The sequence below is a fragment of the Barbus barbus genome, assembly GCF_936440315.1.
Source record: "Barbus barbus genome assembly, chromosome: 37".
Classification (NCBI taxonomy): Eukaryota; Metazoa; Chordata; class Actinopteri; order Cypriniformes; family Cyprinidae; genus Barbus; species Barbus barbus.
This window is the reverse complement of record NC_136715.1, coordinates 7881107-7895995: the sequence shown is the minus strand read 5'-3', so window position 1 is coordinate 7895995 and position 14889 is coordinate 7881107. Positions and strand designations below refer to the sequence as shown.

At 36.9% G+C, this 14889-nt stretch overlaps 1 protein-coding gene across 1 annotated transcript in view; it reads left to right on the top strand.

Annotated features, from left to right (window-relative positions):
* Positions 1-13868, top strand: part of LOC306856975 (thrombospondin type-1 domain-containing protein 7B-like) — a gene marked incomplete at both ends in the record, with an annotated part of 43759 nt that extends 29891 nt beyond the window's left edge. The window contains 17 exons of the mRNA XM_079396567.1: positions 208-311; positions 1343-1534; positions 1628-1936; positions 3786-3964; positions 5626-5780; positions 6204-6357; positions 6984-7122; positions 7222-7337; positions 7429-7543; positions 8373-8518; positions 9834-10008; positions 10177-10350; positions 10896-10991; positions 11158-11240; positions 12282-12474; positions 13387-13474; positions 13790-13868. Of these exons, the coding sequence (XP_079252693.1) occupies positions 208-311; positions 1343-1534; positions 1628-1936; positions 3786-3964; positions 5626-5780; positions 6204-6357; positions 6984-7122; positions 7222-7337; positions 7429-7543; positions 8373-8518; positions 9834-10008; positions 10177-10350; positions 10896-10991; positions 11158-11240; positions 12282-12474; positions 13387-13474; positions 13790-13868 (2497 nt within the window). The remainder of the gene's footprint in view (positions 1-207; positions 312-1342; positions 1535-1627; positions 1937-3785; positions 3965-5625; positions 5781-6203; positions 6358-6983; positions 7123-7221; positions 7338-7428; positions 7544-8372; positions 8519-9833; positions 10009-10176; positions 10351-10895; positions 10992-11157; positions 11241-12281; positions 12475-13386; positions 13475-13789) is intronic.
* Positions 13869-14889: the final 1021 nt, after the last annotated feature.

Below are 14889 nucleotides of genomic sequence, written 5' to 3'. Positions count from 1 at the left end.
TTTATAAAGTACCCTTTAAAATGTTTAGAGCATTTTTTTAAATCCTCCTTTAGAAAAATACCCAAATGTAATCAAACATGTGGTGTTAAACATGGTAATGTGTATCCCTACTTGATGTGCCAATAAAATACAAAATGTTCATAAGGTATCACTGGATGTAAGCCAGACACCACAACATGTTTTCTGTGCACTGGTGTTTCCTGGCAGATGGCAGACCCATCGCTGGCATCAGTGCATTCTGGTACCTGATTCGGTGAGGCAGGCTGTGGGTGGGCCCGCAGAGGTATGCGGTATTGGTCTAGAGACAAGAGGTAAGTGACAGATTAGAATCTCTGTATGATTTAAAGTTTTATTAGCAAAGTTCTGCAAAACGGGGTTACTGTAGGACGATAACTTATCTAAGAAATTCAGAGGGACTTCTTGGCTGCCTGAAGTTTTTTTTTTTTTTCTTGCAATTTTCCCCATACTCTCCCGTCTTATAGAACGTTGTCAGAATGTCAGAGAGGACACACAGCATGGTGTGACATCTGACATCTACGTCCCCGGGCCCCTTTTTAAAATGTCCTGCTGGAGCTTCATGTAAATTTAAAGGTGCTGGCCTATCAAGACACAGCAGGGATCCTTTCAAAGTGTGGTTTGCAGCATACAGAACCAAATTCTTCCTGTCAGATTTGGAAAGTGAGAAGAGTATTTCTCAGCAAATAAATGATTCCCTCAAGATGTGCACAGTGGGCTTCATTTAGGAAACATGAGCAGAATGATTATCTTTGTAAATTATTTGTAAAACCATTCTTACTTAAATTATTCAGTTGAATAATTTACATAAGATGGTTTTTACGAACATTTTACGCTCATTTGCTCTGCTTCTCATTGAGAACGAATGAGGCCCATTATATTAAAGCAGGCTCCAAAATGTATTTGTACACCTTTAAGTACACTGGCCTAGTAGTGCACAACTCAACGAAATCTCTGCAACACAATGGAAACAAGTCACAACACAATGAAATTAGCACAACACAATGAAATTAGCACAACACAATGGAAACAAGTTGCAACACAAAGAAATTAGCACTACACAATAGAAACATCGCAACACAACGGAAACAAGCTGCAACACAACTGAAACAAATCGCAACACAACAGAAAGAAGTAGCAACACAACAAAATTAGTCCTATGCATTGTGTTGTGGCAATTTCATTGTGTTGTGCACTGCTGGGCCACCATATTTAAGGGATAGTTCAGCCAAAAAAGAAAATCTGTCAAAAGTGTCCAAAAAAGGCATTCTACTTAGAACACTATAGCTATTATTTAACTTGTTTTCCCTCTCTGTCATGTTTTCAGAGGTAACGTGTGTTGGTGCGGATGATTCTCCAGCAGATATGACAGACTGTGTGAGGTGGGCTGGACTGATGCCCGTCCCGGTGAGGGAATGTCGTGTGCCCTGTAGAGAGGAATGTAGCTTCACATCCTGGAGCAGATTCAGCCAGTGTCAAGGCTGTGGAAGTTGGCGCACTCGTTCCCGATCTCTGATAGGTAACATGTTCAACCATAAACTATTCTGATTATCAAAATGTTTTTCCGAAAGCACACGCTCCATCCAAGGCCCTCTTCCATTCAAACTCTCAGGTCGCAGTAAGAAGCGCTGGAGATGCCAACAGGAGGAGTTGTTTCCTCTGCTGGAGAAAGAAGCCTGTCCTTGTTCTGAATTTCATACCCAGCCTCAGGGTCCCTGGTCCCCTTGTTTGCTCTTACCAGCAAAGAACATTGCTGGCCATCCTTTCATCCAAGGGGTTTCCCACCAAAGCCAAAAGGCAGTCCAGGGCAGGCGAGCTCAGAGGAAGAACAGCGAGTGTGGGCACGGAAAGCGTTTCAGAGCTCTTGTCTGTCTGGATCACATGGGACGATTGGTGGAGCCAGCTCTCTGCAACAGCCGTGGTGATGCACTCTTTCAAAAATCTAAAATAAAATGCTTTTTAATTATTTTTAATGAAGAATATATATGTATATATATATATATATATATATATATATATATATATATATATATATATACAGTTCCCTCCATAAGTATTGGAACAGTAAAGACAAAATTGCTTTGTTGTCTGTGGAGTCAAGACATTTGCAAATATGATTAAAAGATGAATATGAGACAAAACTAGAGAATGTCACATTTTTTTATTAGCCGTTTCAACACATACATGTTTTATCAAATAAAAAGCACAGCACTTTTAGAGTTCATCCCACTCATTGAGCATAAGTATTGGGACAGTTGAACATAAGGCAGATATAAAAGATTAAAAGCTATTATTTAGTTGCAGATCCCTTGCACACAATCACAGCAGTGAGTCTGTGACCCATAGACATCACCAGACTCTTGATCTCATCCTTTGAAATACTTTTCCCAGCCTTTAATGCAGCCAATTCCAATTGTTGTTTGTTTTTGGGGAGTTTCTGCCTTTACCTACTCTCCAGCTGGTGAAATTAATGTTCAATCGGATTTAAATCTGGAGATTGACTTGGGCAATCTGAAACTTTCCATTTCTTTGCCCTTATAAATTCCTTGACTGAACTGGCAGGGTGTTTTGGGTCATTGTTCTGATGCAATATGAAGCACTTCCCAATGAATCTGGTGGCATTTTCTTGAATATTGGTAGGCAAGATGGTTTTGTTCCCTTCCAAATTCATTCTGCTACTGTCATCATACTTTAAGTCATCAGTAAAGTTGAGAGGGCCTTTTCCAGAGGCAGCCATGCATGCCCATGCCACGACAACACCTCCACCATGCTTTACAGATGAGGCTGTATGTTGGGATCATTTGCAGTTCCCTTTTTTTCTCCACATTTTTGGTTTCCCATCACTTAGATAAAGGTTCATCTTGGTCTCATCGGTCCATAAACACAGTTCCAAAACTCTTCTGGCTCATGTTTGTGCTTTTTTTCAAACTCTAATCTTGCCTTTCTAGTTTTGGTGCTGGTCAGAGGTTTGCATCTTGCTGTGTAGCATCTGTAATTCTGTGTCTGTGTAAGTCTCCTGAGGATGGTAGATTGTCTATATTCTGTTCTGTGCTGTTCTTTTTATTTGGTAAAACATGTATGTGTTGAAACGGCTAATAATAAAATGTGACATTCTGTAGTTTTGTCTCATATCCATCTTTTAATCATATTTGCAAATGTCTTTACTCCACAGACAACAGAGCAATTTTGTCTTTACTGTTCCAATACTTATGGAGGGCACTGTGTGTATATGTATGTATATAGATAGATATATAGATATAGATAGATCGATATATAGATATATGGGAAATATTATTGCAATTTAAAGTTATCTGTTTTAATATATTTATAATTAATTCCTGTGAAGCAAAGCTGAATTTTCAGCATCATTACTGCAGTCTTCAGTGTCACATGATCCTTCAGAAATCATTTGAATATGCTGATTTATAATTAGTTTTGGAAACAGTTGTGCTGCTTAATAGGAGATGTGAGATGGGAGATGTGATACTTTTTTAGGATTCTTTCATAAATAAAAAGTTAAAAAGGACAGTGTTTATTCAAAATAGAAATTTTGTGTTATACACTACTATTCAAAATTTTGAAGTCGGTCATTTTGAATTAATTAAATGAATAAAAAGTGATAGTAAAGACTTGTATTGTTAAAAAAAAGATTTCTATTTTGAATAAATGCTGTTCTTTTAAACTTTTATTTATTTTTTTGTTTTGTAGTATTATCATTCATATTGTATAGTCCATGTACTGTATCTCTAAGGAAGTGTGTGCTGTTACAGGATTTGAAGAGGAATGGTGTCATGTACCCTGTTCTACGGACTGTAAGCTGAGTGAGTGGTCGATTTGGTCTGCCTGCAGCGCCTCCTGTGGTGGGGGGGTGAAAGTTCGCTCTCAATGGCTACGAGAGAAGCCTTTCAATGGAGGTCGACCCTGCCCTAAACTTAACTACAAAAATCAAGTGAGAATGATTGTTCACTTCAACTTCTACTTCATTGATCTAGTAAGAAATGAAGAAACTAATTAGTCCAAATAAGACGTGAGTTGTTCTGAGAGCTTAAAATATCCAGAGACCTTTAGCTATTATTGATAATAGAGCTGTTCAGTCTATTTAAATTAGCCTCGAGGAAAAATCGCCTGCTGTGAAATTATACATGCCCACACTTGTATGCTTAAATTATATTTGTTCATAAATTCATAAGTACTGCATCTTCATCTGTGTTTTGGAGTCACAGTGTGTGTGTAAACCTACTGTATAATTTATTATTCATTTGGCCTGGCTTTGAGGGTCTTCCCCAGGCTTCCCACTTTGAGCTGTTTCCACAGTGTTTCTCAACCACATTCTGTTCTTGTAAGACAAGACTGGAGAGGATCAAGACCTCCAGGGACTGAACCTCTTATCCTCCCTGCTTTTTGCTCTTTTTTCCTTTTATTGCACTTTCTTTATTTTATATTCCATCAGGGCAGGCCAAGAAACATTAAAGTTTCATCGATCTGATGAGGAGTCTGCAAGCATTTCCTTCAGCTCAGTTTCTCTCATATAAATGAACCACTAAATAACAAATCTACGGTTGGGGTGGTTCTAATAGAAACTAATGGAAAATCTTTTTCGGCCCCTTTCCCCTTTTCTTTCCCTTTTTCCTATTCCATCTTTGTTTACTTTCTTTTACATTACTTCTACTTTCCTCTTCTTCTTCCTCCTCCTCCTCTTACATGTTTCTTTCTGCTTTCTTTCTTTTAATTTCCTTTCCCTTCTTTTTCTTTTGCTTTCCTTTTCCATTTCCTTTCAATTTCTTTCCTTTTTCTTTATATTCCAAATTCATTTGCTTTGTTTTACTTTCCCTTCCCTTTTTCCTTTCCCCTTTCCTTCCTCTTTTTTCCTGTTCCATCTTTGTTTTCTTTTCTTTTCTTTGCCTTTTAATTAAATTTTTCTCTTCCTTTGAATTCCTTTTCACTTTTCTTTCCTTTGCATTTTCATATTCGCTTAATTTCCTTTCTTTGCTGTATTTCCCCTTTCCACTCCTTCATTTCCTTTCTAATGTCCTTTCCCTTTCCTGCATCCGTTCCATTTTCCCTTTTCTTTGCTTTTCCTTTCCTTTTTCCATTCCTTTAATTTTGCATTTCTGCTTCATTTTCCTTTCCCCATTCTTTGAATTCCTTTTTATTTTATTTCCTTTTTTCATTTGTTTCCTTATTGCTTTACTTTTTCTTTCCACCCCTTTCCTTTTTGTTGATTTCCTTTTCTTTCCCCATTAATTTCCTGTGCCTTTCATATTTTCTTTTTATGTTTGTTCCATTTCATTTCTTTCCTTTTCATTTTCCAATTCCTTTTCTTTCCTTGCCCTTTCCCCATTATTTTCATTTCTTTCCAATCCTTTTGTGGTTTTGCTGCTGATCGTGTTCTCCTGATATGAATATCTACAAAGGCTCAGGTGAGTACACTAGAGAATTATGTTTTTGTGTGTGAATGTGTTTATAATATTTTGTCTTTAAGTCTATATGTGTCTGCTTGTATAACCATTTGCATGCTGTATTTGTTCTGTATATTCTTGTATACACAGAGACACACACTTGTGTGCATGCTGCCATAAATAAAAACATAGCTATCTTGTCTGTGAGCAGGTGTCTGAGGTACTGCCCTGTTACTCTGACTGCAGTCAGTATGTGTGGGAAGTGGAGTCCTGGTCCATGTGTGTCCTAAACCCACCAAACAATCTCACGAACGCTGAACCGCCCCAGGCTGTGTGCGGAGAGGGCTTCCAGACCGGCAAAATCCGGTGAGCCTTTAAATAAGCAAATAATCTCAGAAGTCATCAAAAAAAGTTTAAAAGAATGTCTTTTAAAATGTCCCCATTCTGCAGAGAACAGCAGCCCAATATATTGTTTTACCTCCGTGGTACAATGATAAAACATATCCTGTGTACGTCACAAAGCAAAATTGTCTCATAAGTCAACGTTCAAAACCGAGGAGAGGTCACAGCAGTGCCAAACAGATTCATGAGGTCATAACTCTGCTTCTTAAAGATAAGTGAGGTCATAACTCTGCCCTTCAGACTAAAGTGAGGTCAGGGAAATCATGGGTAATGTTAGAACTGAACAACAAAGTTTTCTGGTTGAATTTTCTTTGCTTAAGACGTCTGAATTTTAAGCTTGTAATGGTTCAGTTTAAAAGATAGCATTTGTTTGTGTCTGACCTGAAGCTGCTTGAAAAGCGGAGGAGAAAACCAGGATGAGGTTGTGGATGACTCACTGTGTGACCAGGAGGAAAAGCCAATCACAGTCGAGACCTGTCTACTGCCGTGCCCCGCCCACTGTGTGACATCAGAGTGGAGCCAGTGGACCAAATGTACCGTGGTCAGTTTGACTGATGGATGAATGGATAATAAAATATCAGGATGGAGGGAAGCTTGTCATGATGGGATGATTAAAACGAAGCATTTATGGCCTTAGTAAATATACGAGATTGCAGTGGATTTACCAAAAAGATTCACAGTAGCGTTAAAATACAGGACAGGTAACAAAATCAAAGTTTTATTATACTTATGAATCTGAACTTTTTAAAATCGTCAATAGAAAAACCTCATCTTCCTGTTAGATGATAGACTGTTGAGAGTCCCTACAAGAACGGACTTCATTAATGATTAAATAATCTTAATTCTTAATTCTTAATTAATTATTTATCTAAAAACGCCAAATGCTGCATTGATTTTTCTGTAGTAATTATAATCAGCTTATATTAAGGGAATGTTTCTTTACAGCTGAAATAACACAATTAATAGAAGTGCTTTACCAAAATAAGTTATGAATTTCCTCCAGATTCTCTTGTCCCTTAGACTTGTAATTTAAATGCATTACTGTTAAAACAATGAATGGCAAATCCCAATTAGAACATGCATATATGTATATATATATACATACTGTATATGCAAGATTGTGTATTGGTGTATTTGCATATGTGATTCATGCCTGTATTCCTCCAGGATTGTAATGAGGGTGATTTGAGGTGGAGGAGTAGAAATGTGTTAAGGTGGCCAGAAGGAGATCATACCTGCCCTGATCTAAACCAGACTCAAGCCTGTATCACTACGACCTGTCTCAAATACTCCTATGTTTACTCAGGTGCTGCTACAAGCATTTACGCTTGCACAATTTAAAGATCGTATAATGTGTTCTGTCCACGTTATGGAGTGAAGTGAATTATGTGTATATGTTGTGAAGACTGGAGCAGCTGTCAGCTCAGTGAAAATGCAGTATGCGGCCGTGGGATCAAGACCAGACTCCTGAACTGTGTCCGCAGTGACGGGAAGCTGGTGGAACTGAGCATGTGCAAAGAGGTGACTGTTCTTCTCTCACTGGGATTCTTTCTCAACAAAAGGAATAGGAATCCAGTTATTTTATTGTTTTCTTCTCTTTTTTTTTTTTTAGTTGGGTCCTTCGCGTGGAAAGCTCTCTGCCCCCTGTGAAGTGGGCTGCCCTTTTAATTGCCTGATTACAGAGTGGTCCACCTGGTCAGAATGTTCACACACCTGTGGAAGCCAAAGTATGATTTCCAATTGATATAATTATAAGAAGAAGAAACTATTTGCTACTATTTGTATTTTTTGAAGAAAACATAAGTTGTGCTTTTCTTCTTAAAACTGGACAATAAAATAATAAGATGATAAATATTTTAGAATAATATAACTTTTTTTATTTTTGATCAAAACCATAAGTGGTCCTTTCCTTCTCAACGCTGACAAACAAAAACAAACATACAAACAAAAAAAATAAAATATTTTCGCATGAAAACATTATGAAAACATATGTGGTGCTTTCCTTTTCAATACTGGCAAATAAAATTAATAACAAAATAATAATAATAATAATTACAAATTTACTTACTTAATAATATAACTCTTTTTGATGACAACATAAGTGGTGCTTTCCTTTTCAATACTGACAAAAAAAACTAAAATTAATAATAATAATACAAATAAATTGTGTTATTTAATATTAATAAATAAATGTTTAATACTATTTCATAATATTTATATTATTATTTTAGAATAATATAACGTGATGAAAACATAAGTGGTGCTTACCATTTTAACACCTGTAAAAATGTAAAAATGAATCTAGTATTTTTGCAAAGATAGCACACAGGTGTTTACACCCTTGAAAGTTCAGTCATGCTTCCTTGAACTTGGCTGTTGTTAGGGGCTTAATTAAAAGCTTTTATCAGTCTCATTTATCTCAATTCAAGGCTCTGCCAGTCCCACGAGTAAACTCTTCCCAGAGCGCTTATTAAATTTCAGCATGCAAACAGTTCTCACACTGGACTTTAGCTTCTGATCCCATGTGTTTTTGTCTTGTTGTATGTAAATTTTCAGGTCAAATGACACGATCCAGGGTCGTTTTGCAGCCTGCCGGTGAAGGAGGTCGTCCCTGTCCATCGCAGCTCTCCCAAACTCGCCCCTGTCCCATCAGGCCGTGCTACAGCTGGGTACTGGGGGACTGGAGACCATGCAGGGTGGAGGTAGTATTGATGCAGCACACCTGATTGAGTTAAACTCAAACAATAGCTGCTGCCGCTGAGACGTTGTCCTTTACATGCACGAAATTCACATAGCTGAAGGCTACTGCTTTCCATTAAACTGTCAAAGCGAATGCATCATGTCAGGGTTTCCCCTGAGCTCATATGAGATAAAAATCAGCTACGCTGTGCCGTTATGAACAGCCCTAATAGAGTTCTCTTTCTCAATCTCAGATCTTTATGTAGGTGCGGCATCACATTAAAGTAATGGCAAAACCCTATTCACAGATGTATTTGTCCCCTACTGATTAATTTGACAACTGAAAGCATACAGTATAGGGGGGAATTAAGAAACTAAAACATTTAGATAAATAAAAACATGCATTAAATTGATCAAAAGTGACAGTAAAGATTTCTATTTCAAAGAAATGTCCTAGTAAACTTTCTATTCATCAAAGAATCCTGACAAAAATGTATTATGGTTTCCACATAAATATTAAACAGCACAACCATTTTCAGTACTGATAGTAAAAAGAAATGTGTCTTGAACAGCAAATCAGCATGATTTCTGAAAGATCATCTGACACTGAAGACTGGAGAAATTGCTGCTGACAGTTCAGCTTTGCATCATAGGAATTAATTAAATTTTTTAAAATATTCAAAGAGAAAATATAATCATTTTAAATTGTAGTAATATTTTGTACCATATGAGCAAATAAACACAGCTTTAGTGAGCATAGAAGACTTCTTTCAAAGAAATTTAAAAAAACTCAAACTATTCAATGATAGTATAGAAGTAAATAAGTAAAAAATATTCCTAAAAAGTATATCATTATAAATGAAAACAAAGATTCACTTTTAGTTATAAAAAAACAAAATTAAATACAGTAAGTACAAATGAAGTAAAACTAATTGTTTGGATGTAAAAATATGCAACTGTAAAGTATATAATTAGAAAATAAAAAATGAGTCAGGGGAGCAACACACTTTCTTAGCCAATCAGAATAGCAGAACACTCTCTGGCTGGGAATCATTTGCTGTGTTGGACACAAGCCCATGCGGAGGCCTCCTCACAGTGTTATGAGCCAATTATATTATGGTTAAATCTGGAGTGGTTTCTTTCTACCCACCAGATTTACACTTTCTAAATATCAGAATCTAGAAAAATGTAGCAGAGCACAGAAAATGAAGAATAAGAATCTCAATAGCCCAAAATAACATCAGTATCTTGATCTTTCGATCTTCTTATCATGAAGGTGACAGACAGCTGAAATCCTCTTCCGCTCTGTCTGTAATCGCTCTCTCTCTCTGTTTGCAGGGGGCCGACTGTGGCGAGGGAGCAAGTCGGAGGGAAATATCCTGTGTAGTGCACTGGGGTTCTCTTTCAGGTCCTCCTCTGCCCGTTCCAGTAGAGGATAAAATGTGTGTGGAAAGTTCACAGAGCAAAGTCAGCGAGATGGAGTTACTGCAGCCCTGCACAATCCCTTGTCCAGGTCTGCATCTCACAAAACACAAAGCTAAATAATTACACAGTGACTACTTAATGGTGGCATCTAAATGAAGGGTTAATTAGTGACGAGGACAGGGTTAATCACCTTTAATAAATCACATATGTCTTGAGGAGCTTTAGGCACCTGCTCATTGGCTGTTTTGCATGTCAGGAGAATGTCACCTAACCAAATGGTCACCATGGAGTTCATGTCAGCTGCTGTGTTTGGATGGGCGGAGTTTTGAGACGTGGGGTCGACAGGCTCGTTCTAGAGCCGTAGTCACGCAGGTCCCGGAGAACCAGGACACCTGTCCCAGCCAGATGTATGAGACACAGCCATGCCGAGGTTTGTGGGAAGCCATACAGGAGAAAAACACCAAGCCGTCTGATTGAGTTTGACACTGAAAATTTAAGTAATGACTGCTAAAAATTCAGCTTTGCCATCACAGGAATAAATTACTGCTAAATAATATATCAATTAATTCAAATAAATTATTTAAAGTTGTAATAAATTATTTTAAAATATCAAATAAAAAATCTTACCTACCCTAAACCCTAATTTTTATTTATTAATTTTTTTTTGGTGTAAAATGTATATAATTCTAATATATAATAAGTAAACAGACAAATAAACAGGAACATGCATTTTCAATGTGAAATAAAGTGAAATTTAAGGTTTAAAGTTGTTTTTGCTAAAGTACCAGTCCTCCATGTTTAAAAGAACACAATTTTTTTTTTGTTTTCCCTTTCTCTCTGTTGTTTTTCCGAGCTATTATTTCCTCTCTAGCTGTTTGAGAAAATAGCTCCAAGACGGAGAAGTGATAGACAGGAAGTGTTGTTCAGCCACTAAACCAGAAAAGCACTCAAGTGTGTTTTTGTATGTTTTTCCAGGAGGAACATGTCTTAGTTATGAATGGATGACCGGTGAATGGAGGCATAACCGTAGACTGGTGTGGTGCCAGCGCTCTGATGGCATCAACGTCACAGGTCTGCACTATTATATTAAGAATGCATTAATTCTCAGAACAGTATCATAAGAAATCAACATCATATCTTATTTCATAGCTTTTTATATAGGCATGTAAAGGCCTTGGGAAAACATAACGTCAGATTGTAATTTTAGCCAAATGTAATCAGTGTTTCTCTACATTAGGAGGCTGCATTGCTCAGAACCAGCCCTCTGCCGTACGACAGTGTCACCCTCCATGCACCAAACCCTTCTCCTTCTGCACACAGGTGACACCCAGAACACTGGCAACACACAATCTCATTCACTATTGGCTGAATCTCACAAAGAATGTCAAATATTATTCATATTATTATTATTATTTGTGACAAATTTCATTTTTATGAAATGTCCTCTCCTTCCTCCCAGTATAGTTATTGTTAATTAAAACTAAAGCGATTAAAAATCATTGTCATAATTTAAATAAAGCTGAAATAAATGTTTTAAAATTAAATTGATAAATGTATGAAATTCATAAATGTTGCCTTTGCAACTGACTGAAATGAGTTGTAAATATAAAATGAAATAAAATGAATTAAAGCTATAGAAATATCGCAAAAAAATAAAAATGACAAAGCCACATAACAAAATTACTGAAAACTAAATTAAAATAAAAATGGAACATTATTAATAAATACTATGACAGTATAATATAAATAATACCAAAATAACACTGCCTTCCATACTCTGCGAATGGATTTTGTGATAATTTTGATTCTCATTTGGTTAGATGCATTGCTATAATGCATAAATGTAATACTAACCATTAAAAAAAAATTTACATGAATGAGAATATTTCTTCATTACAGTAACATTACATAAATAATGTTAATATGGTTTACAATTTAATATAAAAATGTCTCAGGAACTATGAAATAGGGACAATGAAATATGATAGGGACATGTTCTTGAGTCACCCTTTTGATAATACAGCTGGCGTTAAACCATGGCTTTGGATAATGGTAACATCACCCAGTGCCTTAATTACAATAATGTAACATTTACCAGCAGTGAATCCTATATTTATATGGATGATGAGCTATGATAGATGCTGAGAGTTTATAAAGTGTGGTATCATTTGGCAGTCTATTATGGTGAGATGCAAATATCATCATCGCATATTACAATTTCATCTCATCCTCTAACGCCATGCAATTAACAACTGTATGTCTGTATATGTGGAACATAGCACATCTCAGTATCCAGCTGTCACCGTGCTGCCCCATCACTCTGATGATGTTTCTCATAAACTCTCTCCGTCTTTGAGTCAGAATGGAGTCTGTGGTTGTGAGAAGGGCTTCACAGAGGTCATGACCTCTCACGGGTTCCTTGACTACTGTACCAGAACTCCAGGGCTGGACCATAAGAAGGCAGATGTGAAGACCACCACAGGCCGTCTTAGACCAGAGCATGCCCGGAACAAGAACCACATTAAGGACTGGGCACTGCAGCCTCTTGGACCAGGTACTACCAACACCCCTATGCTTTCCTACAGAGTGCTGCAATGTTTTTTTCAGGCCAACCCAGGAAATTAGCATCACCCATCACCCTTTCTATTAGTTTTTGGATTGTCGCTGAAAATAAACTCTGTGACCAACAAAAGTCTATGATTATGCATTAGCATGTTGTAGCACACTCTGGTTCCCAATAGGAGTAAAAAAGTAAAAAGATAAACAAACTACTACACCATGGTTGCATGATTTCAACCTCACCGCCGTTAATCTTCCGACAACTCTTTCAACTCAAACGCTTCAACAAGTCTTTATTTAAAGGGCACCTATTATTATGAATGTATTTTATTATTTTATTATATGTAATATTATTATAATAAGATCCCGGGGGGAGCGAAATCTTACACGCTTGTTTTTTCACACTTGCAGAGAAAGGCTTACCAAAAAAATGTAGTGTTGTTCTTTATCATGTTTTCTAGGTTGGTAGATGCACCGGGGACCTGATTATAGCACTTAAACATGGAAAAAGTCAGATTTTCATGATATGTCAACTTAAAAAAAAAAAAAAACTTTTCCCTTTGACTTGGAATACTTTTCAACAACGTGATTAGAAGCACTATGAGGCTGTAATAGCAGACTAGTGAGTCGATGAGTTAACCTATTTAATGTCCCAACAACCTCAGTTTTTAGAAAGGTAACTGTTATCGACCGCCTTTTTTCAAGTTAAAGCTTCTAAAAGATCACAATGAGGTATTACTGATGTTTTTGAAAAAAAACATTGACGTCAGGACTATGCTAAAATGCTAACTCGTTTCTGGGTTTTAGCCTTCAAAAATATGTCACCCAGTTTTTTCAACCAGAATCAAGTCAGAATGATTTACAAACGCTGTACTTTGTAAGCATTGATGTTAATTTTGATTGACAGATGGCCGTGTCAAGTTGTGGGTGTATGGGCTGATGGCGTCCGGGTTTGTCGTGATCCTCCTCCTCATCATTATGTCCTTCCTCCTGTGGTGAGGCTGATTTTTACATGGCTGTACTAGTTTAATGTTCTTCATGACTCTATCATTCTCTTTCTTCTCACATAATCAGGGTCCTAATCACCCTCCCGTCGGTTATTTTGCCTTACTGAACATTATCTCTAAAATAAACAACTGGCATATGTTTTTAAGGCTGAAAAATCTCCCTAATGAGCAAATACCATATATGAAACATGACTAAGTATGTTATGCACTCTAGTGGTGATAGTTCAAACTGCAACAAATTATGATGTAAGGTGGTTGTTGTGAGTTCAGTTTACACATATGCTTGTATGTTTTGCATTTCAGTAAAAACCCAGAGGACAGTCCCAGTAGCAGTCCACAGAAGGCACTGGCTCTGGCGTATGATGGGGATGTGGATATGTGAGCCCACCATGAGTATGCAATGCTGAAACGCGCTCAAAACACACGTCTGGCATCCTTCAGACCACAACATAAACGTTTACAGCAGCAAACAAGCTGAGCATGACAATGAGCCAGACCAGAGACAGTGCTGACTGGATGTTTAAACTGCACTAAGACTAAAAGCGAGGCTGTCTGGAGAACTTGAGAGAGTTGAGGAACTGCACTGAGGAAAATGTCATGCAGCCAAAACAGAATGTGGCATCATGTCTACAGTACCATAGCGTGAGTGTGTGTATGTCTGTTTGTTTGTGTGTGTGTGTGTGTGTTCGTTTATGAGGGTGCCCATTATGAGGAAATAGTTCTGTTCGTGTTGTTCACTCATAACGTATTTTTTTGTCCCTTTTTCGTTCCAAATCTATATGACTTTCTATCTTCTGTGAAACACAAAGAGAACTACTTCACCTAAAACTTAAAACTACTTTTATGATGCTTTTGTGTCCTTTTTGAAGTCAAAATTCAGTGTAAATGCATGAAAAAGAGCAACCAGAACATCCTAATAAACATTTAATTAAAAAACTTTTATGTTCCGCAGAAGGAAGTCAGTCATATCATTTTGAAATTACATGAGACGGAGACAATGATAACAGTATTTTTTATTTTCTTATTTATTATTTAATTTCTTATTTTTGGGTGAACTATGCTTTTAATGATCCCTAAAAAAGGGATGCTTTCTGATGCACTACATTAGTGCCATCTTAAGTGCCATATATATTCATTTATGTTTTAAAACCTACATAGCCTTTCAGATAGCCTCCCTATTAGGTGTAAAACAATTCTTTTGAATTCACCCTGATCAGCTGCATTTAAATGCTTTGTTATCCTTGTGACATGTTCTTTTGGAATGTGTATGCTGTGAATATTTTCTATGTGTGTCTTCAAGTGGTTTATAAATAAATCTGAATCATAGAGAGGAATCTTATATTTAGATAAGTGTTGTTTCATGTGGTAGGACTTTCACATGCCGTGTATCAGTCTCTGGTTGT